Below are 26,786 nucleotides of genomic sequence, written 5' to 3'. Positions count from 1 at the left end.
GCCTGCCAGTCTCTGTTTTGTCCGTAATACCAATCAAAGCTTTGAAGAATGCATAGACTATGGGAGCCCCCCCACCCCTTCCTCACACATCTACATTGCTGCACATGGCAGTGCACACTCACACTTGCACACCCTTATGAGCAGAAAAATATCAGTATCCCAGACAGCTTATCATGGGGAACTAATTCAATATCCCTGTGCCTGTTTTAAATGTCATTCTCTGAGCTCATCTGGAGTGACATGCTTTTCATGGTGGAAATAAAGGAGCTTTATTGAGCTCAGAACACAGGGGGGGGGGGGGCTCCTCCGCCTGCTGCTCTTGATGTTTGCTGGAAATCCAAAGGTCCTCATAAGGAATGAATAAAGTTTGGATTTGCAGAGGTCAGTGCCAATGTGATCTGCATGACCTACCCAGTCGATAAAAATGGACCGACTCCTTCACTGACTGAGAAAAGCATAGACAAGCATGCACAAGTCTGGCTTGAAGCTACAGTGTCAGCTCATGTGTAAATTAGTACTTTATTTGATTTTGAGATAGTTCCTCTTAACAGTCCTGAAATTGCAAATTGCTGAATTACACAACAAAGTCGGCAAAATGTATATTGTGTTATCCATGATGAATTAGTGTTAGTCGAGACACATTCCTTTTTTGTTTGTTTTTTTCTTTACTGGAAATGCGTCACGTAATAGGAGCATCACAAATCAGGGAACAGCACGTACTGACTGTCCAATCAGGAAGCTAACGTAGGTGCCTGCATCATTGTTTCCAAAAGTCTCACTTTATGCCTATCCACACTAAAAAGCAATCGCAACTGTTTCCAACTAAAATGGGCCCTAATTATTGAGTGTTGACACCAAGCTCAAAAGCAGCAAGTTACACATTTTAAAACAACAACTAAAGTTTTTGTTTGGTCGTAGCCTCAGGCTTGACGCAAAAGGCCATTGTCTATATAATGACTAATAAAGAATGCTTTATTTGCATTAAACTGGGGAAGTCTGGATTATTTTATGGTGCTGTCCCTCTGGAAATATTTCTAACTAACGTGGCTATTTTTGGTAATTTAGGTTTGTTTGTTGCTCTTTCTCTTTGCTAGATGATGTCAGTGACTGGTTAGTGCTTGTCTGGAGGGGGTAAAGCCTCCTCAGTTGCCTCATTGTGTCAGATAATGACTTCCCTATTGGAAAATAACCTCTGTGACCCCAGAGACAGACAGTAAGACGGCCTCTTCCAGCCCCTGGAGGCACCTCAGTCTGCTCTGGCATTTTGCCCACACAGAGCAGCTAACCCCCGGTCCCGTGTCTGACCGCCTTTTGCTTTCCTCCAGGCCAGCCTTACCCCACATACCTCTGGTTCTGTCCAGTGTATTGAGTCCTCAGCCTGGATATAGACACACAGCTGCCATGAGCAGCGTGCTGGTACAGTGCCACCAGAGAGGAGGTTACGATGAGATCCAGCTGGCCACAGAGCTGTAAATGTGAGAGGTTGGCTGGGTCTGATGGTGGCACAACGCTAGTGGAATTCTTTTCAGGCTAATCTGTTTGCTTGAAACAAAGAGCTCTTAGGCGTTTATGTTCTATACTCCTGTCCTTCTTTCTGTCTTTAATTCCTTTTCATCTCTTTACAGGGTTCTTGAAGCCCCAGTGCTCACTGGCTCCTCCCATGCAGCGAGGTCGCTCAGGTGAAGCTTGTTCCTGCTTCAGCGGTGTGTGTCCCCTCCATCAGCGTCGCCTGTCCACAGGTAATAATGATTGTGTACATTAACCTGTTGCTACTTGGTTACTTGTGGGTTCTTGGGTAAAATATGTGGGAGTGCATCTTTCCTCTGTGATCCACCAGGTAAGAAATGGGATTAATGTGGAGACATCCGTGAATGAATCATTTTCAGGTTAGCAACAGGATGCCTTTTTAGAAAAATTAGTCACGAGGAGCTTGTTATTTTTAAGGGCACCTCATGACCCGATGCACCCAAAGGAAACTGTGTAATCACCCAAACTGGCTGCTCTTTCTCATTTCATTTAATCTGTTTTCGTGACATCAAAGGCAGATGGCAAAGTGATATTTTTCAGAGACCGTACTCAATGTAGCTGAGATAACTCATTGTTTCTTAACTTGATTGTTGCATATTATTTGTTAAACTAAATTAAGAGTATAAACACAAAAATAAAAACTACCTACACACAATTCAGCTTTTGAGGGGAAATTATTTAACTGGTTTTGTCACAGGATGGAAAATGTTTCTTGTTTCTGCTGCACAAACATGCACACTCCACCGCCTGCAGCCAAAGGTGTGGTATGATTAATGGAGTCTTTGCATGTGGAGCCCCAGTGATGGACAAGTTAACAGAGGTGCTCTGAAGTTGGGCCCTTCCTCTAAGCACCTCAGTCAAGCAAGCCTGAGTCTGACATCAGTGGATATTCTGAACTGAACTGTCTGGTATGTAGCTAATGACTAGGGGTCCAAACTGTGCAGAACATGTGGTTAATGCTGATACATTTATCCTTCCATCCCCAAGGCCTGCTCCTTCTGCAGTGTCAATGCTGGGACCGGCTGAGCTGCCTGTCATGTGAGGAGAGCATGACTTGTATGGCAGGACAAAGTCACATAAACTTATAAAAACCTCTTTGAGAACATCTGTTTGATTTCGACATGTTTTTTTTAAATCCATGAACTAGAATCTCTTTTGGTTTTTGAATAGTTTTTTGTGTTAGTTGTGTTAGCCTATTTATATATATGTATTTTTTTTAGAAATGTATTGTAGCAGAATACAAGCATTTCCTAATAGTGACCAAGCATTTTCCATCCTCCATCTAGTTTCAAATTAGCTCAGAGTTTTCTTTGTTCCTTTTTGTGCTGCACTACAAATTAATCAGACTGCTTCCCGGTTCACTTGATTTAACTCATTTCAACTCTACTTTAAGTGCTCTCATCTTCAATAGAGGAATTGGTTTGTTGAAGTGGTTCATTTGGACCTGACCTGCAAGTAAATATCATTGTTCTGTTAAATCAGTCTTCCAGTATTTATGAAATTTCTAATCTGTTTTCCGACCAGGGACAAATTGGCGAAAACACTTGAGATGCTCAGAAGCTTCTTTTCTTAGCAAAGATGAATTGTTCCTCTTAAGAACTGGCAACAGCCAAAAACAAACCGTTCAAGGCTCTGTATAATACGTTTTAGATAACAACAAAATCTGATCAGTCTGAATTTGATAACCAAAGAGAACACCCGCACATGTTTCTTTCATGTCTTTATCAAAGATATGTTGGGGTATTTCCACATTTTAACTCATGCCATTATATTTGACAATGATCCATTTAAAAAAAAAAGAAAAGAAAAAAAAAAGATACAGTCAGATTTGATGATATGATTACGATGATCAAATCCAAGTTTTTTTTTGGGCTCGTTGATTTTTTATTTTTAAAGTTTTTGCCCTTAAGAATCAGACATTCAGTCGTTCTTGAAACTGTGTTAGATATCAACGGTACGTCACATTTGACAAAATACTTGAAACAGTGTACGCAGTTTTTGTCTTGTTTAGCATCTTAACTACTAAGTTCAGAGCAGGACGCTGAACCTGAACCTGCTGCCGGGACGGAATTCCTGTCAGTCTTCTGATGTGTGGAGAAAATATAACATGTAGTGTTAAATTTATTGAAAGTTTTCTTTTTATTACTTTTGAAATAAAAGTAAAATCAGATGTTTTCTTTGTCCTTTTTTGCATTTTTTTTTTTTTATTGACTTGGCATAATGAGACCCCACCACCCTCTCCTTCACAGGCAAATACTTTTTCATGGGCAAGTTTCAGCATGATGAGGTGCACAGTTATCCCGCCAACCTCACCCCTATCTTTGTGTATTTTGCAGAGTTATCTTGATTGATTGCAACATATTTTACTGTCACAGCTTGTGGTGAGGGTGGATGTGTTTCCTGAACAATTGGGACCATCTGGATCAGAAGTGTAGTCTCACTTCAGTATGTGAAAGGTTTGCCTTCTTTGTGTTGTGGCTATTTTAAGACCTGTATCACACTAGGTTATAAGTCGCATTAGATTATTTTGTCTGTCTGAGACTCAGGGGCAAATGGAGAAGAGAGGAGGAGTGGTAAGAGTGTCCACAAAGTTACGTTTCTTGTTGCTGTTTCACCACATGAGATGTTTAAGTAATTTGGTGGTGTGTTAAGGAGCCAAGAGCAGAGTGTACCAGTAGAGAAAGCAAAGTAACTGTTAAGTCATAGTAGCTGCGGGTGGACAGCTGCCCGGGAGTCTGAAGTTTATAGACCCTGTAATAATCATGGGTCTAATTATGGAATGTGTTGCTATAAATCTACCAGTGTCCCTAGATTGTGCGATTGTCCTCCAATCTTGGCGTTCCAGCTGCCCGATTATAGCCACAATGACAAGCTGCTGTGGGAGGCGCGAGGCGCGTAGTGGTGACCAGGCAGGAGGTTTCTGGGAAGGCTTGCAAGCCTCGCCCCAGGGAGTCGTATTCAGTGGCGATCTCCTGAACTCTAGGCAGCGCACTGATGTGGCTGGGCTCCGGTTTCAGCGGTTTTACATTGTTTGGGGTTTTCAAAAACAAACTCTTACTGGAAAGGGGCCGTGAGAAATGCAATGTTCAGGACATCGCTTTTCCACGGGATAATTTTTAAAAGCAGCCATTTAGTTTTTTTAGTTTTTTATGAGAAAACGGAGTTATGATGGGAAAAATGTTTTTTTCATTTTTCGAAATTGTGGTGTATGAGGTGAGAGAGAGGGAAAGCGTAAAAGAGAGACGGCATTGAAGACGGGGCTTTTTGAAAAGGCCTTCACAATGCAAGCCTTGTGCTGTGATTTGGTCTGTCCGCACCGAGCTGAGCAGAGGAATGGAAAAGATTATCCGCAGGAATGTCTGGGGTGCCCTCAAACGGAGCGGGCCGCGTGACTGGCCAATAGGAGCGAGGCCTGCAGAGCGGCGGGCTAATTTTTTCCTGATGAACTCAGCCGCCTGCTCCACAATGCAGTCTGATTGCCAGGCCTGAACTCACATATGGTCCGTGTTTGGAGGGTCCAAATGACAGGACCAGTTCTGCCTGGAGAGAAAAGGGGCTGGGGGTGTTGGACGTTGATGATTATTAGAGACTCCCCCTCTTTTTTTATTTCATTAGTTGTGGATGTGGCTGACTGGTGCGCCGGAAACATAACTTGACTGTCCCGCACTTCCTGCTGAGATTAGCCCACCAGGTGTACCGCTTGATTCATCGCTCTTTATTAATTGTGTTTCATAAGTAGCAATTATACCCCAGCCAAGCCACATTAGTGTTCCCACTTCATTACAGTGCCTCAGAATTATCTCACTGCCTCACAAATCCCTCCAGTTAATTTGGATTCTGTTTACTCTTCAGAGTAGAAAGAGGCTCTATTGCCCCTCCACCCAGAACCAGGCCAGAGTAAGCTATGGAGTAATGCAAGTGATAGAGCTCCAGCTCTGTGCAAGTAATGTGTGTTTACACGCTCATTGTTTTTCTGTGTGTTGCTTTATGGCATCAGTACGGCAGTAATAAGCCATGTGGTGGGCCTTCAAAAAGAGGCAGCATGTGTTTGTAGACCTTGTGGTCACACAGCAGGGTTTGAAACTAACAGTTTGGGGGGGGGGGCTAAAGAGAACAGTTCTACAAGTGGGGGTTTGACGTCAAGTTAAAGTGGCTCCCAGCTTCTCACATTTCCCATCGCGGGGTCCTGCAGAGGTGAGCAGGGTCACAGAGAGGGAGCTCGTTAGCCTCAGCATGCTTCGTTCTCCCTTCACTCTAATTGGCTGGCCAGAGTCTGTGCACTCCCTGGCTGCTTCCTGCCAGGTCAGGAGCCAGAGGGGCTGGAGGACACCAAGCTGCAGTTTATGAGCCCTGGACCCCATTCATTAGGATACACAAGTTATTTTTAATAGACAACACAACTCATCCCTAGAAGCAACCAGCTAATCTCTATGTTTTTAGTGGTATGCAGTTTACTTGAGCCAGAGGACTGGAGTTTGTCATAACAGGGATAAGAACCGCCAAACCATGTAGGCCGTTTGACTTTATAATAAATTATCAGAAGCAATGAGATACATTGGCTGTGGTTTCTAAGAGGTTTCTAAGCCTCCATTTTGACAGTCATTTTGACAGGCAACGGCTTCATAATTTATTTATTTATTTATTTATTTACTTAAACTAGATGGGAAGAGATTTTAACACCCTACCCTGGACCCCTTCATGAAAACATGACAACAGGCCAGAATCATTTGTATCGTTTTCTATTCTGTTAAACAACCAGACCCAGCAATTTTGAAATTAATTTGAAAATTATGTTGATGCAGTGTATTATGTAAATGTAGAGCAAACAGCAGACTGGGCAAAATAGTTTCATTCGTTTGGTGTAGTCTGTCTGGCCACATGACATAATTAAGACATTAATGGGTCACTCACTGTGGGTTTAGTGACATATGTCATATATCTGTCACATAGGCAGTTGACCCATTACTGATGTGTAAATATTTACTGAGCAGGTTTAAAAAGATCACTTTTATTTTCTCTAATCACCCATGATATATTCTAAAAATGTGAGGAAATTAAACTGCTTTAAGATATATTTGCCGTACGCTCTTTTTGTATTGCCCTCTAATAATCTCTAAAGTAGTCCTCTTATCAAATGGAGATTCATTATTAACCGTCCATCATTGGACACAGCAGCGGCGAGGATGCGTGTGCAGAGGCGGAGGTCTCCGTGCTGGTACAGAGTGACGGTAGCCATCCACGGCGGGTCACTAGAAATCAGAGCGACTAAGCCTTTGATAACTCTCTGAGCCTTTAATCCTCCAGCAGCACCATCAGAGTGAAATGCTATCTCATTGTTACAGCGCAAAGCCAGTGGAGAGCGAGGAGGGCAGGCAGCCGGGGACACGGGGGACAGACAGGAGGTGGTCATATCCCTGCTGTCATGCAGTCTTTGTCATCTCCATGGTGTAAATGACAGGGTAGAGTTGAAATTGAATATAGCTCAAAGCTGTTATTATGAGTTTAAATTGTAGTTGTGCAAAGGAAACAACATTTAAATTTAAATTGTCAGGAGTGCAGCATAACTTAATGCCTAATGAAGTTTAGAGTGGAACACAAACGTGTTCATTGTTACTTTTCCCTGTAAAATCAGAGAAGGCTCAAGCAGTTTTTTGTTTTAAATTAATTTTCTGTCGCATCTGTAGTTATATTTAGACTGCCGATAATATATTCTCTCGGAGGCAGTTTACACGGATGAGGTGAATTTTCTTTCTGCCACAGATTCCTGCTCTCCTCTGAGTTTATCCTGACCCCTTGAGTGAGATTAACAGCACAGTGTGTGAAGCTTTGCATCTGGAAACGAGAAAAAAAAGGAAAGGCAATCCTGAATTTTTTATTAACATCAATTAAACATGAATAAGCAAGTTCTCATTCTTCAGGCCCCATGTTGCCTAACACAGAACAATATGTTAATCACAGCGAAGCGTGTGGGGTTCCGCTGGAATATATGGGCAAATTAACCAATGGCATGAATTTAAATGAAGATGTACATCTTAACCCAGATTTCACTCTGGATTCTACCTCTGCTATATTCAGCTGAAAAAGGCTTCAGAGTCAGGCTGCAGCATCACTGCAGTTTCTCTGGCTCCTTAAGCCTGACCCTGAGAGCCATGTTTATATCAGTGAGGTTGACTAAGTGTTGAGGGGCGCTGGCCTCATCTAACCGCAGATAAACACTGGAGAATTGGGGATATGAAAGAATTGCATGTGTGCCACATTTGTACAAGAACAGTTAGGCAGGTTCATGACACACTGCACTTCACTGTGCAAACAAACAGTGGGAAATGTGTTCTTTATGTGCAGGACAAATATGCCACACACTGGGATAAATCATACAAATGCAGTTTGTAAAAGTTTTCTTTTCAGTAAAAAAAAAACAAAAAAAAAAAAGCCACATGAAAGATGACCATGATCAGCAACAAAAATTTAAAATGAAGCATAATTTTGAGAAGAGTCATCTATTACGGCGCCTATTTAGTTTTTTGGTTTGTTTGCTAAGACGATGGAGAATGGAGAGCATTTTAATTGAACATCTGGATCAACTAATAACAGCGGGGCAAGATATTTGGACCAGGCTAAAGGAGGAGGCCAATTTCTGTGATTTATTTATCAAGTCTTATTTTCTCTGTGAACCATGCGTTTCCTGTTGTTATGGTTTGCTTGCAACATCCGCTGCTGCTTTGGTAACGATGAAGAACAACAGCACAAGAATGCTGGAACATTTTTGTGCGCCTTAGTAACTTGTAATGTCATTTTGCAATTTGGACATTGGGTCACGGGGTTTGATTACTAGATTTTATTATTTTTTGCTATTTTTTATGTCTCACTCACTCAATCACTTGAAGTACTCAACAGAATATTAGAGCAGATTCTTCTACATGTCAGTGCTCCGCTGGTCACTGGCCGGTTCGTGGAGGAGGTGCCTAGGGAGTGCAGGTGTCCTTTTAGAGTGGACGACGGGCTTGATGCTGCTGGCTGTTGTTCCTCTGCTCACTACGGTCAGTTGCTTCTGCCCTCGTTGTTGAGAATTTGAAGGGCAGCTACAGATCATCAGAGTCTGCTTGTCCCCAACCCCCACAAGAGGAGAAGCAGGGGAGAGAGAGAGAGAGAGAGAGACAGACAGACAGACAGACAGTCGGGGATGTTGGGGGAGAGAGAGGGGTGCCTGTTGGTATTTTGACGTTGAAGCGATTCGACACGCTTGGCATTATAGCTGGCTTGGCGGTAGGGGGAGGGAGAGGCAGTGCAACCGAGCGCTTGATCCGAATGTCATCAATGCTGATCTCATGAAGTGGAAGGTCAGAAACGTAGCACCTGCCACCCAGGCTCTCTCCAGCGCGCTCCCGCAAAGGTCAGACCAGGAATTGAGGGGTGTAGGGTAGGGGACGGAGGGTCAAAGCTCAAGATGTGTGTGTACGAGTACGGTGGGTAAAGGCAGGGTGGCAGAGCCCTGACCCCTCAATGTCACATGTCTCTGCTGCACAGCAACAGGCCCACCCGACTGTGCTAATGCAGCCCGGTACGTGCCGGGATGTGATAGGTGGATGAGGGGGCGAAGTGTTTGCAACTCCCACGTGCTTTGTCCTCAGAGAGACGCGTCTTGAGGTGCATGGAGAAAGCAAGGGTGGTAGTGATGGTAATGCAGTGGCTAATGGAAATATCTTGTCAGGACTCGGTGTTGGTCCGAGAAGCTGGTGGCCCTCGGGGAGCAGACAGTGGCCACTGTACCAACACTGAATCTTTAGCCCCTGTTTTACCAAACAAACAGAACAACAGCTGAGGTGTAGGAAGACATGAAAGTGGAAACCATAGTCGGTGTTTGGCATGTGAACAAAATTACTTGAGAAAATTACTTGATGATTAAAACCAATTCTTTCATTCTTTTGTTTGTGGCTTCTTCTGGTAGCATTGTATTGCGTATATGAGAGCAGATCGTACAGGTTGTAAACAAGAGTTTAGCTGGATTATCCAAAGCACTTTTGGAGGTAAAACCTGATGTGAGGGCATCCACAATAGCAGTAATAACCATAACTACATAACTTTGGCAAATGTTTACCAATGGCAGTTTGGATCTGTTAACTGTGCCTTTTAAGGTAGGCTAACGTGGGAATTGCCTCACTGCCCAGCAGGTGACTTGGTGTGACAGATATTGCAATCAATTAAAACTATCCTTAAACCCAACCATGTTCTTGTCCACCCACTACAGGCTCCGGGCGCAGGGGGACCTCAGGTTTTGGCAGGGGAACTGTTGCAGGAAGCTGACCTTTAGTGTCTGTCCATGCAGACGGCTCACTCAATGCGACTGTGTGATGGGGTAGTGACTGTGGGAAAAGAGTGAACCAAACGCCACAGGGGCATCATGTCCACAAGCCCATTACAGTCACTGACATTGAGCTAATTGACTGGCGTGGTTGTGCAGCAGTGGTGGCATGACTTTGAAATGAGGGTAGGGAAATGGAGAGTACTATGCAGAGCGGGTGACGGAGAGGGTGAAAGATTGCGGAGGGGGGCAAAGTCAAAGTTGAAACTCGATGGCTCAGCATTGACATATCTGCAGTTGTTATTTATCAGATGGATTTGACTATGTGGTTCAGTTAGTCAGACCTTTATGAATCACACTGATATGATTTCCTCCTTCAGGAACGTTTGGGGTGACTAGAGGGGCATGAGAGTTTGAAATTAAATTTAAAAAAAAACAAAAAACTAGTCCTTAAAAAATGCAACAGAACTTAACATTCATTGAGCAAATGTAGCAAACGTTCTCATTACTTTTTATTACATATTTCTAAGTTTATGGCATGACCTGGAGATATTCTTCGCTACTTCCTGACGCTTCATGTCAAGGGTGTGTTTTCCTCTCTCATACGCACACCTGCCTTGCTTGTTCTCCCCTGAGGCTGCTATAGGCTTGCCCCGGAAAGAGTTAATCATTGACGTGACAGTTTTGCACTAAATATTATGAAACCATTCTGATGAAATGGAACATTTAGTTCCTATCCACTAATGCTTGTCAAGTTAAGATCTCCTCTACAGCATCAGGACAAGGGCTTAATGCCAGAAGGAAAAGCGAACCTAATGCCTTTGCCTTTGCTTTTTTTCAGGAACAATCTGTGGGTGGTTATTTTTGTGTGTGTGTAGGTGTGTGTGTGTGTGTGTGTGTGTGTGTGTGTGTGTGTGTGTGTGTGTGTGTGTGTGTCTTTGTGTTACGCATCTGTATACGTACAGACTGTATGTTCTGTCTTTAAAAGGCTTTGTGCTTTCCATCTCTTTGCCAGCTGTGGCGGGCACTATTTTAGATTGAGTGTACCTCCCAGGCGAGTGATTAGGAAAAGCTGAATCCCTGCATTGTCCACCCCATCTCTCATCTTAAATGACTTGTGATTGGTTTCTGTGCTGTGATTTGTTTTCCACTCCTCCTATGGAAAGAGTTCATCGGGATGTGATTTTATAGAACATCTATGTCAAAAGGCAGGACGAGCAGCAGCAGCTGCCTGTAACCCAAGCTGATAATGAGCATGTATTTGTGTTTATTTAACACCCTCCCTGCCATCTGTTCCGTGTGTTGTGATACACAGACTGGGCACATGTGCATGAGCCTGATGATTACACAACAGCCGGGCTAGTTTTGTGGTGGCAGCGTCTCACCCGACACCAGCGCGCCGCCACTTCCATTATTCAGACTTTGCTCAGAGGCACGACGCATGAATCGAAACAAGACAGCAGACAGACAGTATCAAATGTCAAATACACATGTATCAACAGAGAGATGCTCCACACACAGTCGCTATGATTAATATAACAAGGGCTTGCTGTGTTTTTCTGTCTTCCATCTGCCTGCTGAAGGTCAGAGGGGTTAAAGGAGCCCTTAGAGCTTATGGAAAAACAAACAGGTCTATTATCACTGATGGAGTCTCTGTGTTATGTGATAATTAAGCATTTGTTGATCTTGCCTCTGACTACCTGTCCTCATAACCATTATTTGTGAACTCAACACCTTTAGTATGTGGGGGTGCAAAAAATTAATACCTGAGCACAGCAGCTCTGGAGGTTACATAATGATTGTAAAGTACACTATTCTCTGAGGGTTGTGCTAAAAACTGTATTTAGAGCACAGCTTTTACGGCACCTTGTTATCTGACTGCATGAGTTCTGTCTTATGTTGATACTATCTGAGGAGGAGATGAGAGGTTGACTTTGGCCTGCTTTAATGCCTCAGAAAACATCTGATTGATCTTTTATCTCTCCAGTCGTTATCTAATATGTAACCATGTCGGTGGCAAGCTCTTTGTGTGTCAGCACATTTCAGAACGGAGATATAGATATTCATAAAATATTACACAACATGTGGATGCAGGATATTATTTTTTATGACTCTCGCACTTCTGTAAACACACATTGGATATTTTTTTACTTGGCCCGTGTCAAAGTGACGGCACAAAATGCTTTCATCTTAAATCAAAATAAAGTGTATTTTTAGTTTAGATTATTGAATGCTACAGATCCAGCCACCCATTGTTTATTGGCTTTCTAGATCTCTGCTCTCTGTCCGCCTGGTTGAGGCCCCATTGTCCCCACAAGAAAAAGTCAATTACATCAAAACAGTATTAGACAATACTCAGAACAATAACATGGTTGTCAGATGTGAAATGCACTCCCCTCGGCCATCAAACATAAAAAACAGACTCTGACAGATGGACACAGCAGTTGTAACATATCAGGACAAGCACAACCATGTAATATCTACAAGACTGTCTGTCCTCAAAGTTGTTTTGCAAGAAATTGTTGCTGATCAGAATGGCATACAGAATTCCCAATGGATTTTGGGTCTGGATAACATTCACAGCCTGTGCTATTACATATTGAATTATATGAGGTGCATTTAAGAGCCTGTAGGAAGGCAGACTATTGTCCAGACTACTCATAAGAACTTACCGGATAAGACATGTAGTTGGAGGAGAAGAAGGAGATGAGGCTTTGCTTAATGAAGAACATGGAGCAGAGGCTTCAAAAGAAAGAAAAGGTCTCCTCAAAAGTGACATCAAAGCATGTCTGTGCTGATATGTGTGGATCCTTTAGGATGTTCCATCCTCTGTTTCACTATACAGTACATGGAACTGCTCTTAGACTCTAACTGATGCAAAGAACAGGGGGAACATCAGTGAATTACTTCTTCCTATACTCACAATGATGAATCTGGATGACTGTTTGAGAAAGTATGTATGTATATATGTATATATATATATATATATATATACATATATACATATATATATACAATATCTGAAGCCTTCTCCGTGTACTGCAGCTAAAGGTCTAATATCTTTGCAAATCAACAATTTTCTGGGGAATTTAATCATCAGTCTCCTTCTCTCTGTTACCACAGGGCATTTGGTGAAGATATTAACTGACTGCTGTTGAGAGGATTTGCACCGTAGCTCTGCCATAACACTGTAGGCATCATGTTGACTCGTCAGTGATCATGTGACTAGTTTAAAGTCTAAAAACTGACTAGTTTGTACAACCCCGAGTACGTAGGCGTGTTAAGTAATCTGGATCAAACCTGTACCTGTGGACAGGATAAAATGGTGGAAGATTATAGTTCCTCTGTATGTTTACTTCCATGTTCGAACACGGTCCCTTAGCGCAAAAAAAGGAAGACAAAGGGCCCTACCTTCCTGTTTGTGTGCTGCTGGGAAGCTGAAGGGAAATCATGCCAAAAAAATGAGAACATACAAACCTCCAGACATACATGATTAGAAACGATACTTGATACTCGATCAGACCACCCAAGACGCATGTTGTTTTCAGACTCTGTCGTTTTTATAAAACAAAATTGAAATGTTGAGGCTTAACAGATTTCCATTTTTCATAATTATGCATAAAAAGTTGAAAAGTACTTTCTCTCTCATCCTGTCTTTTCTTCCATCCTTCCTTCCATCACATTCTTCCTTTATTACCTTATCCCTCCTGTATCACTCTCCCTTTTTTTCCTCCATCCTTTTTTTCTCCGTCCGAGAAATCCTGAATCATATTCCAGTGGATGTGCTTCTCGGCCAGCTTAGCCAATAGAATCGGCTTACGTGACTGAGCCTTCTGCCTGTCTTGTTTACACCATGTGCGCTTGCCTGGGCCCAGAAGAGACGATGACCTTTCACACGGCGAGCAGCTCCCCCTCTTTTATCGCGCATCATTGTGCAGCTGATGAGTCAATTGAAGTCAATCATGTGGGAAGGTTTCGCTGACAATAGCAGAGAATCACACTCAGGTCTGTGTGAGCGGCGATGATGAGGAAACAAGGGATGTTTTCCTCTGAAGTTCACGGCCATAAAGTTTCATCGCCCCTGGCGGAGGGCTTATTTATTGAAGGGAACGTGTGTGGGAGACAGAGGCGTTGTTGTGCAGGCTCTGTGTCATGAATCAACTGCTCTGTTGATCTTGTGACCAGCCGGGGCTCCCCCCGGTCAACTCTGGAGTTCAAAGGTTGTCTCTGAAGCTTGTCTCTAATCTGCACTTCAACCTCCTAGAGGAAAGGTGTAAATTGGCCCTCTATTGGCAGTACACCGAACATAAATGTCTGGGATCATGTGTGCTGCTGTGCCAAGCTTTGCTGATACAAATACTCTAAATGTTAAAAGCATCTGAGCTTCTCTTTCCAGCTGTTTCATCATTTTACACTGTAGTATTAAAGTCTTTTAAAAAAAATAAAAATAAATAAATAAATGTCATTTGAGGTTTTCTGGTATCAGCTTCCCAGTTTTGAGGATGTGTTGTGTTTCCATATGTTTTTATTTTTTTCTTTGTTTATTGATTTTTAGACTGGAACCTTGGTCTCGGAAATCTTTTGACAGGCGTTTGGCAATAAATGGTTACAGTCGGGGAGAATTATTATTAGATGTAAACACAATCTTAAGTGTCTTGTTTTGCTTTAGTTTTTTTCCCCACTTACGCACACACAGTTGTTTATTGCAATGTACAGTAAGTGGTGTCGAGACATTTTGTGCACCCAGCAGTTCCATGGCAGAAGAAATCAAATGAAGAAATGTGCTTCTCTTGCTTCACAGCAATTACAGAACAGGGCTTAATCTTCTATCATGTGATGCATCGTTCAGTATTCTATAGAATCTCTGCACATGATCTTATGGCACCTGGAGCCTGTCCCATTCACCTACTGATGCTAATATTACCCTCCATAATGCATGTTTGTGCTTGATGTATTTTGATCACAAAGACATCTTTGAATCTTGTTCACTGCTTTGCTGTCAAGCCGCCAGGTTGTGAAAGGAGCTGACCTCCTGCCCATGGCTTTCCCGTTAGCATACTTGTTTCGAGAATGTTTCCCTTATTTCTTACCATGCTCCATCATTCTATTTCTCTCCTCTTACTTTTGTATTTCTCCCAGCGCTATCCCTGAGGTACGGGGGAAATAGAAAGAGTGAGCGGAGCACAAAAATAAAAAGAGAGAGAGCTAAGATATTCTACTGGGGATTGTGGGAACCCACTGATAAAGGCTTGCATCTTAATCCATCCTAAGGCCTGTCTTACGGTGTACTATGAGCTTTTATGTGATCATTAAGACTGTGTGCTCGTATGTGCATCCACATGCACGCTGTAGATGCGAGTGTGTATGTGGCTTTGCGTATTTGATATGTTAATGATTTCTTTTTCTGCATTCACTCGTGCAGTCAGGTCCTTTTGAATCTTGCATTTCAATACTGTTCAACATCACCAGATATCGTCTGTAAAAACGAGCACACCTCTTTACAACAAGGCAACACTGCTCCACAGTGAGTGCATAATGGCTTATTTTATAGCTCATAAGTGTATTAAAAGCACTAATTAATGCGCCACAATTCTCCATCTAATGCAGCGCACAAGGTAGGAATCTCTCTCTCTCTGAGGTTATGTCTTCAGCTCCCCCGTTCCTCCTTGAGCTTTAGTGGAATTTGGCTGATGTGCGCCAAGGGGAGGAGAGGAAGGAGGCACTCATCTTGTTTCAGTGCTTTATGAGTCTGACGTGTACGTCTGTAATTGTGGTTATGGGTGATTAAACTCTCGATGCCCCTCAGGATCCACAGCCAGCTATCAGTCAGCCTCGGGGCCGAGCTGCATGGCGCTGCATTCAGGGCTCAGATTGGTTCTGTCTGACAGATAATGCCGCTTCAAGCCACTCTGTATCATTTTCCTCTATAGCTCCAACTTATTATTTTCATAACCAGGGACTAGTTTAATTAATGTGTAAAAGAGAACAAGCCACTGATCAACTATATTAAAAAACTTATAGGGATTCACTTGCAAGATTCTGGAACTGACACTTTTATTTATCAATTGTTGATTTGATTTAAAATTTATCAAGCAAAAATGCTAAACATTCCCCACTGGGGGATAAATAAAGGATTATTTTATATAATTTCTCAATTGCAAGACAAAACTAGGCATTTGTAGACGTGGGCCCTGAGACCCTTAAATTCTTTTTCCCCCTCCAATTGACTCCAAAAGGATGAATTGTTTTGGCTCTATTCCATATTGCCCTCCGTGACTGTATGTTCCAGATACTTGGTGAAGCAAGATGGGAGAAAATTCTTGTTTATTATTTGTCTAAAAATGGATGTTGTGTGTGGGTGGATGGAAGTGGGGAATTGGAATGAAGAATCAGTAGATCATTTCATGATGTCTGTACGGTTATGTGTTCGGGCCTGTGCGCTATGTGCTACCAAGCGTTGTGTTGTCATAGCTATACAGTGTGTTTGATTTATATTTATAACTTTAAAAAAGGAGGCCTTGAGCTAAGGTCCACCGCTTGCTGGTCTAATTGGCATGTAAATCATGTCTCAGTGGGTGGTAGCTGCGTGTGTGAGTGTTTACGAAAAATCTATGACTTATCTCCAGAGGAAATATATGACCGCCGGAGTGTTGTCCTCCTCTGTGTCCGCTCAGACACCCTCATGGCGAGAGGACAAAGATTTTCTCAGCTGATGGGAGATAGGCAACCAGGCTTCCGAGCATTACCTATCACATGGATTTGAGTCCAAACAAAACACTTCAGCATGTGTGTGGTAATGAGGAGCTGTGTCTGTGTGTGTAAGCTATCTCTCAATGACCTCCTCCCATTCATTTGCTGACTTGGCTGAGCCCTTCTTCTCTGCTGCAGCTTGGATGTTTTCTCTTGTCTCTCCCCTCCTCCACACAGTACCCTTGGAAGCAACAAGAAAAATAAGAGGAATCCACACCCTCTTTACCCCTAGGACCCTTGTTAGTCATGGCAGAGTAACCTCATAGAAGAGGATGCAGGGTCATGAGGGCAGGGAAAATAACTTTTGTCAAAGCACAGAGAGACAGAAATGACAAGAAAGATTTGCTGAAGATTACAAGAGAAAGGAAAAAAAAAGACTTAAGTGAAGAAATAACCGCTGTTGCACCACATCTGAAGCCTTTGCCTAGACTTGACTGGGGCAGAGTGTCTGGGTCACCCTGGGCCAGCCTCGCTCTGCAGTGTAAAGGGCTCTGTGTGTAGAAGCTAGGGGTTGATTCATGTTGGACAACCCACGTGGACCTGCAACACTGTGAACTCTTTCACACGGCCACGCTTCTTAAGCACTGATAAACAACAAGCTTTGTCCATGCACTGAAAGCTTAGTGGTTTTTTTTTTAATTTGACACTCCTTTTCCCACTCTAGCAAATAATATTAATTACTGCTAAACATAAAATAACCGAAATATAACCATCTTTGGTCTTTTCAAGCCACTTGATCTGCTCAACGACAACATCATGTGGTGCAAACATCAACTGAAGCTTCTTTCTGGATGACACTCTTAGTGACATGGTTTTTTTTTCAAAACAAGGGACGTGTCTTCCAATGTGGATTTCTTACTACAACTTCAACATTGCTTCTGTTATCCCACACCAGTTCTTTAAGTTTCATTTTATATATATTTAAAGATCAAAACCCTGTTGTCCTCGAGAGGAATGTATCTTCCTAATACCCTTTGTATTCCCGTTAGTCTAAATCATGATTCTTAACTATTATTGGTGTTTTAACCATTTCCATCTGCTTTCTCTTCTGAGCGGGCAAAGCAAAAGTTAAAAAAAAAAAAAAAAAATCCCCCTTAACTGGGTGGAAAAACCCGAGCTGAAGCTGCTTTTGAAAGTCTTGCTGGACAGCATGTGTTTGTTGGAATGCTGCCAGTGAAAATGCAAGCGAGGGGAAGTCAGCAGACTGGCTGTCTTCTGTTCACTGTTGTTCAGATTGACTCTGTCAGGCTAGCCTTTGAGGCCCGTGATCCAGGTGGTCTGTTCTCCCCTCTCCCCTCCTCATCCTCCCCTCCCGTCACCTTGGCCACCCTGTGCCCACAAACATGCCTGGCATAAGCAGTTTTCCCAGAGCGGTGGTGTCTTCCTTCCACCAATCGCAAGGCTCCACAGCTATGGGCACATCGACGTGAACCAATGAACGACACCTGTTTCTCTTGAGCGTGGCCATACATGCCAATCATAACACCTACTTTATTTGGCCTCTGTCTTGAAGCCAATCCCAACACGTAATTCATGGGCATCCTGGCCACAAGAGGCACAAGCAGAAAGAAATATGGATTTTATCGCTGGGGGACGGACCTTCCAGAAAATGATTTTCCCAGCACAAATGTCACAGCAAATGTGCGTTGCATCATTGCATCACTGGAAAAAAGTATCTTGCAGTAAAACAGCCTTTTGATCGGACTGAGGGATCATTGTTCAGTGGTGAGACTCTGGAAGAATGACTCATTTTTCTTCCATATAAAAGTTTTCCCTATGTTTGTATGTACAGCTGAGAATACTGTCCAGGATCACATGTTTAACTTGGTCTCGAATATTAATATGTTACTTTGTATTATATAGCAGAAGGAGCTTGTTGTAGAGTTTTTTCTTGACGAATAACAGTAACTGTCGCTTCAGAGACTTGATGTCATCCAGAACAAACTCATTGAAGAATATAAAGATTCAGTCCCTAACTAAACATCTTGTTAGAATGGTTATTTATGCTTCTAGGCGACATTTAAAACATGTCAGACTCTGTGTTTCGGATGTCCGGTGGGAGAATGTTCCCATGGGGGATAGTCAGGCAGGTGGTGCAATAAGTTGGATGGTCGAGGAGTATCTGACAGTATGGGAGGGTGTGCATAACTGGAGATGGTTTGTGAAGGGCCTTGAAGGTAAGTAAACAGGATATTGTATTCAATACAGGATTAGGGCTAGGGTTAGGGGGGATTTTACTGGAAGCGACTAGAGCTGCTGAAGAACTGGTGTGAAGTGGTCTATAGATGGAGTTCGGATGATGATACCAAGTTGCTTAGTACACTTGAGATAATTAGCAGTAAAGTTAAGTCAAGGTCCGGTTCGAAAACACAACATAGGATCAGAATTTGAATCTGTATTTTCACCAATACAAATCCGTTTAAGCGTGCTCAGAGTGGCCCAATACTAATCCTCATCCATTTATAAAGGCAGATGAATAACAACCTGCAGGCAAGTACATATTTAAAGTACATAGAAGAATCATCCATTAGTCTAAAATATTCTGGAAAAAATCAGACTGACTAGTTCTGGTCATTAACACCAACTTCTTTAAACGCTGACATTACAGCTTGGTTAAGGCTACATTCTTTCGGTTCTGGTTGTAGCCTACAATCAATAGGTTGGATCTTCTATGAGCAGGGGCAAATTCCTTACCTGAACCCCCTGCTGCTGAAATGTTTAGTATTTTTCTATGGCTACAACTATTGTCCACTTCTGAGTGTAAATCTTTTGACCACAGTATAAATTTTAGTTTGGGAATCTGCATTGCCCTCATCCGAAACAGCCTTCCTTGCTGGACCCTCCTGAAGTATCCGGAGCATACATTAGTGCAGAGCATCAGTGAGAGCTCCTGTTTAACTCCAACACCTGGAGGTGGATCCAACTCCCCGGTGTTTGTGCTTTGTTTGTGCTGTCTAAACACAGTCTAGTAGAGTTAGTCACGTCCTTGGCAAAAGCAGTGGGCTCCATAATGAAAGAGAACATAAACAAGTGTGAAAAAACTGGGTAGGAAAGAGAACAGGGAGGAAGACAGCACGGCTGGGAAGCTGATGCAGGTATCTGTAGAGAGGAAAGAAAGCTGGCAGCACTCTCACTAGCATGTCTTCCCAGGACATGAAAGACGCGCTGCTCCGAACTGGGATTATCCCTCATCTCTGGGGATTCCCTCTGATGAGGATAGAAGAGAGGAGGAAATATGTGGAAAGAAATTAAAGGAAGCGGAAACAGAGGAAAGGCAGGATGGGAAAAATTAAACTTGAGAGCCCGAGCACTGGGCACAGATGAAGAAACATTCATCCACATGGATGCCAGCTCCACTGAGTAGCCTGCTTTAGTTGACCACCTTTTTGCTTTTACTCCAACCTGCAACCCACCCCATGAAGAATGATCAGTGCTGGGAATGCTGCAGAAAGCCACATGATATAACTTGTTCATGAAAATCATCTGTGCAGGCTCAGAGAAATCAAATGTGATCACTACTTTCTGACAGCAAAGACTTACGTACAGTAACAAAGCGCTGCACTGCTAAATAATAAAAACCTCATGTGAACCAGAAAATCTTTGCTGAAATTTTATAGATACAGTTTATTAAATGAAATTCAAGATTTATTGAAAAAGGAAAATGATCGTAGCATTCTTAAAATATATACCAGTTCAGACTTTGTGCAGTGACTTGCTTCATTAGTGTCGATATTTTTCTCTTGCTTGAGGAAAATGTGAGTCTTGTTACTATGAAGCTTCTTTGGAACTTGCCAGCTGAATGAAATATGTGTTTGAAAGGGAGCGTTCTGGGGAATAGGGTTACGTTGTTGACATAGCCTGTTTGTGTTGTCCATGGGACTTATTTTGTTAATAATGGGCCAAAGGGTAATTGATTTTGTGTGTACTGGACAGACTGTCTGTGTGCAATCGAGCAAGAGAAGGGGCGGATGGAGGCGTGGGGGGATAAGGTTGGGCCTCATCAGTCAATGCAGCTATATTTTCATGATTTTGTTTATTTATCTTGGATACAGTGTGCCTCCGATCCTCCGCCCTGCAGGATTTTGTGTTATTTGTTTGCTGCGAGTCGATGCACCGATCCAAAGTACACTCCTCCAGTGACAATCATGCAAAGAACACACACATACGCGCACTTTTCAGGACATACAACCCCTGCTCTTATTGAAGCGCGTGTGTTCCCACCCGGCTCGCAAGGCCTCTTCCTGCAGCACGTACACACATAGTTTCCCATCGCCGCCAACCCCCCTTCATTTCATCCCCTCCAACTGTCCCCCAGGGTCTCAAGCTTTTTCTGAGAGACTTTCTCGCACTTTCTCTTCCTCCCAGTTTGAATCTCTTTTATCTATCTATGAATCTCTCTATCTTCTTCGTCTATCGATCACCCTATCCGTGCCCATCCTTCCATTTTCCTTCATCTCAGGCTTGTTCCCCAGAGGGAGTAAGAAAAGGGGCCTGTGTTGGGGGGGCAGTTCCCACTCAGGGCCAGGAGCCAGAACCTTCTCCATTTGGATTTCATTACAAACAGACCAGCACCTCACAGCCTACAACAAAAGAATAATAATCAGAGGGGAAAAATGAAGGAAAGGGAGGCGGAGGACATCTAAAAGGCTTGTAATGTAGTCAATAAATTCAAGCTTTATGCTGGAAGAAAAGCTCAGATATTATTACAGTGTCCCAAAACATAAATGCGAACCAGCTTCCTTTGTCTTAGCTGACACAAATTGAATATGATCTGATATCCTAAATCACATGTAAACATGCCCAGATTTGAGAACAGTAACCATTTTTATAGGCAGCACACTGACTCTCCCAAGACCAGCCGGGGGAGGGGTGGAAATGGGGCAGCGTGTTAAACCAACATCTGCCTTGGGCCCAATCCAGGTGTTGCAGCGGATCAAACACACACAGTATACACACAGTACTCTGTGTTTGATGTGTTTCAATGCTTCCACCGTACAAATGGAAGCCGTCAATCACCCGCTGTGTCTGAACAAGCCATCAAGTGACAAATTCCTCATCCAGATGTCGCCAAAGGGAAGGGACAGTTTGTTTTTCCTTCTTAGTAATTGGGATAATTAATCTCCACTGACGGATGGTTTTATGTCTGCTGAGACATTAAACGACACACCTCGTTGGTTCATTTCTCATCTACTCCTTCACATCAGTGTCTGATTTTCATCTATTTACAGTATAATTACATTTTTGCTACTTTGTAACAGTGATTATAATGATCTATTTAAACCCCTACTCCCCACCAGTCTTTTAGAAGCTACTTAGATAAGTGGTAAAACATCTTCAAGTCCAGTTGAACTTATTCCAGCCTTTTTTTTTTTTTTTTTTTTTAAATTCAGCATGACCTGGTGACTGAGAACCTTCACAGACTCCTCATATTTGATATTAGTTGTGCTGGCTTGATTTTGACTTTTGTCTTAATAACTTTTAAAGATTCTAACTTCAGGATCTTTTTGTTTGTTTGTTTTTACCTGAAACCTTAATTCAAAAATGAGTATGTGTAAATTTGATGTGTTCGTAAGCTCAGTTTATAAACAGCGTTTTCTACGCTTACGTCTGCTGCAGCCCTGTAGTGCATAAAATAGGTAATCATTCCTGTGCCCAGTTTCCTTTTGAGTCAGCTTTTGATTGCTCTCATATAAATTATGAGGACAATCAAAAGTTGTTCCAAAAGTGCTGCTGTTGTTGCACCATGCTCACGCTCAGTAAGGTCATTATCTTTGCGTGCTTGTGTGTATGGGCCTGTTCAGACTATGCATTAAGATCCAACCAGCTCTCCAGATCTGATCTCAGTTTGACAGGGCTGTCTCTAATGGATCTATACTGCTACTTCAGAGCCATGGACAGGGCTGTTTTATTTGTGTGTGTCATGACTTGGGCACAAGTTAAGTCGTTATTTATTGATCTTCACCCTGACGTTAGTTAGACCTGTACAAAACTAAAAGATTATAACAATACAAACATACAAACATAAGTAATATAAAGACAACAGTGATTGAGGAAATACGTAACTTAACCACACAGCTCCTTATACATCTTGTGACCGCCTCAATAATAAACCATGATTGCCCAGATTGGATCTTAATGCAAGGTCTGAACAGGTCCTATATGTATGTGCTCTGCCATGTACCTTCAAGTGTCTTTTGGCAGTGAGCAAGGCAGATAAGGGCATGTGTTGTGATTTTTATCTCTGGGCTCAAGAAAAGAGGAAGTATGATTTATCGCAGCTTCCTGGCTGCGTTGCATTTCCCCAGTAGCTTGTATTCACTCAACAGTTCTGAGCGTGACAGCTCAGGAGGCCAAAAGAGTCTTGAATGCATGATTTTCTGCTTGAAGCTGATGCAGACAATAAACCAACCCATTTACTTAATGGTAGGGGGTTCAGAAGGATAAATGGACCAGCAGAGTTGAAGGTTTGACATCATCATTCAATAACACTGTCCATTTTTACTATGTAGGAGTTTGCAATTTGTTTTCTTGCTACTTGCTTAGCTCCCATGTTGCTGAAGAGTTAATGAATCCTCAAACAGAGCAGTGGAGCATCATTGTCATCTGCTTCTCCTGCAGTGATAATTATTGCTCCATGCCATGTCTTTGATCAACTTCTGTTGTCAGTTGGTTCTCATGACATAAGCTGCTGACCAAAGCACAGACAGCATGACACATTCACCATGCTGACTGTCATTCATTTGCATAGTACATCTCCTTTTCAATAGCCTCGTTTCTCTCGCTCGCTTTGTATCCTGTGCCTTTCTCTCCATTTCTCTTAACCATTTCAGATGTATCATTTGATGCACAAATCCACTCCGCATTGAGAGAAAGGTGCATATTTGCTGTTCAAATAAAGCTACTGTTGCTGGTACTTCTTGAGGTCATTTTACGGCCATTTGGCATTGATTCGTCAATTCTGAATTCATTAGATGAGCATTCACCCGAGCAATCTGAGTTGTAAATAAGTTAATAAGTCCTACCTGAGATAACAAATAATACTAATTAACTGTAGGTTGGAACACAAATATAAACAGTGGAGAAACAATTAGTTATGAATGTACCCTCAGTTCTATGAATCTGTTGCCTCAAAGGCAGGAAAAACGAAGCAGAAACTAGAAAGTTTCCAAGAAAAGCTTTTAATGCTCATCATAAAAAGGAAACATTCCCTTTAGAGAAAGAATTCCAGTCACAACAACAAAAAATGGAGAGTGACAATAAACGCTGATTACTACTGGTGTGGCTTTTCCTCATTGAAGAGCATTGAAAGAGAATCAACTGAGGGACCGTATTCTGTAGGCATACGTCATACACACATGTCAGCTGTGTTTGTGTATTTACTGTCACTGCCTGAGAGGGGTGAGACAAAGGTTCTGGACTGTAGTTGTAATACTAGTGTTTTTGTGTGGATGTTGAGCTCTTTTGCGGAGCGTCATGTCAGCCATTGACTGACTGACATGATGCTGCACAAAACTACTGTTCATTCAGTAACAACTAATTGGAATAATCCTCTCACAATTACTACACCACTGAATTTATTCCATCACAGTTGATGAAAAGCGCTGTTGACACTACCAACCCTGTTCTACATTACTGAATTAGATTCTTCATCTAAATTTACCTTTTAACACAAGCATCCTCTGCCTAAAAGGTAGATATACCGTACGTTTGCTGGCTATAATTTGTAGGTTGAAAACGTTCAAAGGCTTTGACCTAAACCCAGGCTGGAGATATGACATTATCATAAAAAATGTTTTAAAATGAATGTGTCCTTAATATTCCATTTGTATTTCTTTGTGTGTGGTCAGCCAGATGTTGGTCAAGCTGCCACTGCCTTTTCTCAGTTAGGCTAGAACAATTAGTATGTTTGGATCATTCTTCAGACTGTATTTCCAGGCTGCTACTTTCAGCAACGTGTGCTCAGCTTCTTCTAATGCAGCTCTATTTGTAAGCCGGCTGGTGTTCTGGATCTGAGCTCCCAGGGAGAGATGGTATATCACCTCAGAGTTAAAGAGAACAATTAGGCCATATCAGCAGATCAGAGTGTTGGCAGTCGAGGCACAGTTAGCAATACCGCCAATAATCTGTGGCTTAGCTGGCACCTGGCCACAGCCAGCCATGGCTCAATGGCCTCTTCAGACACTTCAGAGGCACTAAGGGCACTGGCATGTCCCAGGAACCGGCACTTTTATCCTCGTGCTATCAGGAAAACGAATCGAAAAAAAAAAAAGCCCACATGAGACAGAAGAGAGTAAAAGGGAGGTGGGAGGGGAAGAATTAAGTCTTTAATGAGGGCAGTTGTTTCAGCAGGCAAAAAGAATCAGGTTATATCAACACAGTGTATCAAATGATGGCTTTTAGCAGCCCACCTACTGTGAAATTATGGGTGGCCTGTTTTGGTTCTTTTCTGCCACTTATTCCACATTAAGGCCCTTTTCTGTTGCTCTTACATTCTCTTGTTTGATCTACAAGTTGGTTCTTGAATGCCAGCAGATGGATGCCTGAACAGACAGTATAAAGAGGATACTTTTGATTAGAGCTGTCACAAAGACACAGCTGTAGTAAGAGCTGCTGCCTGATCATATCTCGTCTCGAAAGGAATCAGCGTTAAAGCTAAAGCCCTCATCACTTTGTGGTATTTTCCTCCAGCCATGCTGACTGTAATGACAGATATAGGATTAAAAGCAGTAAGTCTGAGGGTGCAAAAATAAAACCGCGTATTCCTTTCGCCTGTAGCATATCGTTAATTGTGCAGGAATAAAAAAGAAGCAATAAAATCACAGGGAACAAACAACTAAGAAAATAACCTGCTTTTATTAAGCACCCTTTGTAGAGTTGACACGGTGACTGCCATCTTAAAAGCACAAAGTCTCACTGGACAAATTAAGAACATCTGATTTCTGCTCAAAGTGGCAAGCTCAGTCAGGTTATTTTCTTTGCGTGCACACTGACCAATACTAGAAATACTACACAAACTGTGTGGACATTCTATGGACCCAAAAGGCTTTCTGGTTGGGTAGGATAAATCTGAAGTGTACTGGAAGAAAAAAAAAGTTGCTACATTGTGGTGCAGTATCTAATTGCCACTCTGGAAATACATTCAAGAGAAAAAAAACAAACAAAAACATTCACTGGTTGCAGCTCCTTAAGTGCAGGTGGTTGTGGCTTTTACCTCGTTCATATAATTACAGAATTGAAGATTTCTGGATTTTAGAGTGCTGCTTTGGACAGAAATGGCAACGTAAGACGGTTGCGGGAGTTTGTGAAGGTCTTTCATCCTATTGTTTGACATTTAAAATGTTTTCTAAATGATTATGAGATTGTGAAAAGGGACCTTTTGGTGCCCTATTTTTTTCAGTGTTGTAAAAGCACCCTGCACAAGTTCGTCAGGTCAGTGCTCAACATGGTTTACATCACTTGTTGTCATGTCATCAGCCAATTACAAGCCTGCTCCCTGCACCATCTTCCATCCACCACAACACACACACATACACACAGACACACACACTCCGGCCACCTCTCCCCTTTCCAACGAGTAAACACACCAGACTCTGATATTTACACTTCGGACCTTAACTGAAGGGACCAGATTAGAGTGTTTATATAGCGGAAAACAGTAGACAGACATTGCCAGATTAATGAGCACACACGCATATGGCACGCAAAACATGTTGACTTTGTGGATGGAGAGTGCAATGCTGAAAACGAAAGGCTGATGGATAACGGTCTACTTGTTGAAACATCCAGTACATAGCAACATGCACAGACAGGGTTTCATTAGAAATTGAGCAAAATTTCAAGCTGCTGTCGTCATGGTGATATAGACATCAGTGATGAAAACTCTAAAAATGAAGCTGTTATACTGACTCGTGTTATTTTGGGTTCTGGGATTTTTACACAATCCACGTATTCTCTTGGGTTGTTTGTTGAATCCCCCCCCCCCCCCCCCCCCCCGCCCATCCATTTCTTCTTCCTCTGAACACATCCGTAGAAATGCTAATGACTAGCGTTTCTGCTCTGCTGTGCCACTCGGTGCGCTTCAAAAAGTGACTCACCTGCTTCTATTAAAATGTCCCTGTGAATAATAATGGGAAAAAAAAAGTCTACGTGTTGGCTCAAATCAACAGAGGAGAAAAAAAAGTGGGCTGTGTTATTGTTGACAGGCTGCGGT

The 26,786-nt window shown here is 42.4% G+C and overlaps 1 protein-coding gene across 2 annotated transcripts in view; it reads left to right on the top strand.

Moving 5' to 3' along the window:
* rxraa (retinoid X receptor, alpha a) overlaps positions 1 to 26,786 on the top strand; it is a 97,747-nt gene that overhangs the window by 26,010 nt on the left and 44,951 nt on the right. For both annotated transcript variants that reach the window (XM_084571739.1, XM_084571738.1), the window contains exon 2: positions 1,626 to 1,739. In XM_084571739.1, the coding sequence (XP_084427865.1) occupies positions 1,626 to 1,739 (114 nt within the window). The remainder of the gene's footprint in view (positions 1 to 1,625; positions 1,740 to 26,786) is intronic.

This window comes from Chelon labrosus (genome assembly GCF_963514085.1).
Source record: "Chelon labrosus genome assembly, chromosome: 22".
Lineage (NCBI taxonomy): Eukaryota > Metazoa > Chordata > Actinopteri > Mugiliformes > Mugilidae > Chelon > Chelon labrosus.
This window is presented reverse-complemented; position numbering and strand designations above follow the sequence as displayed.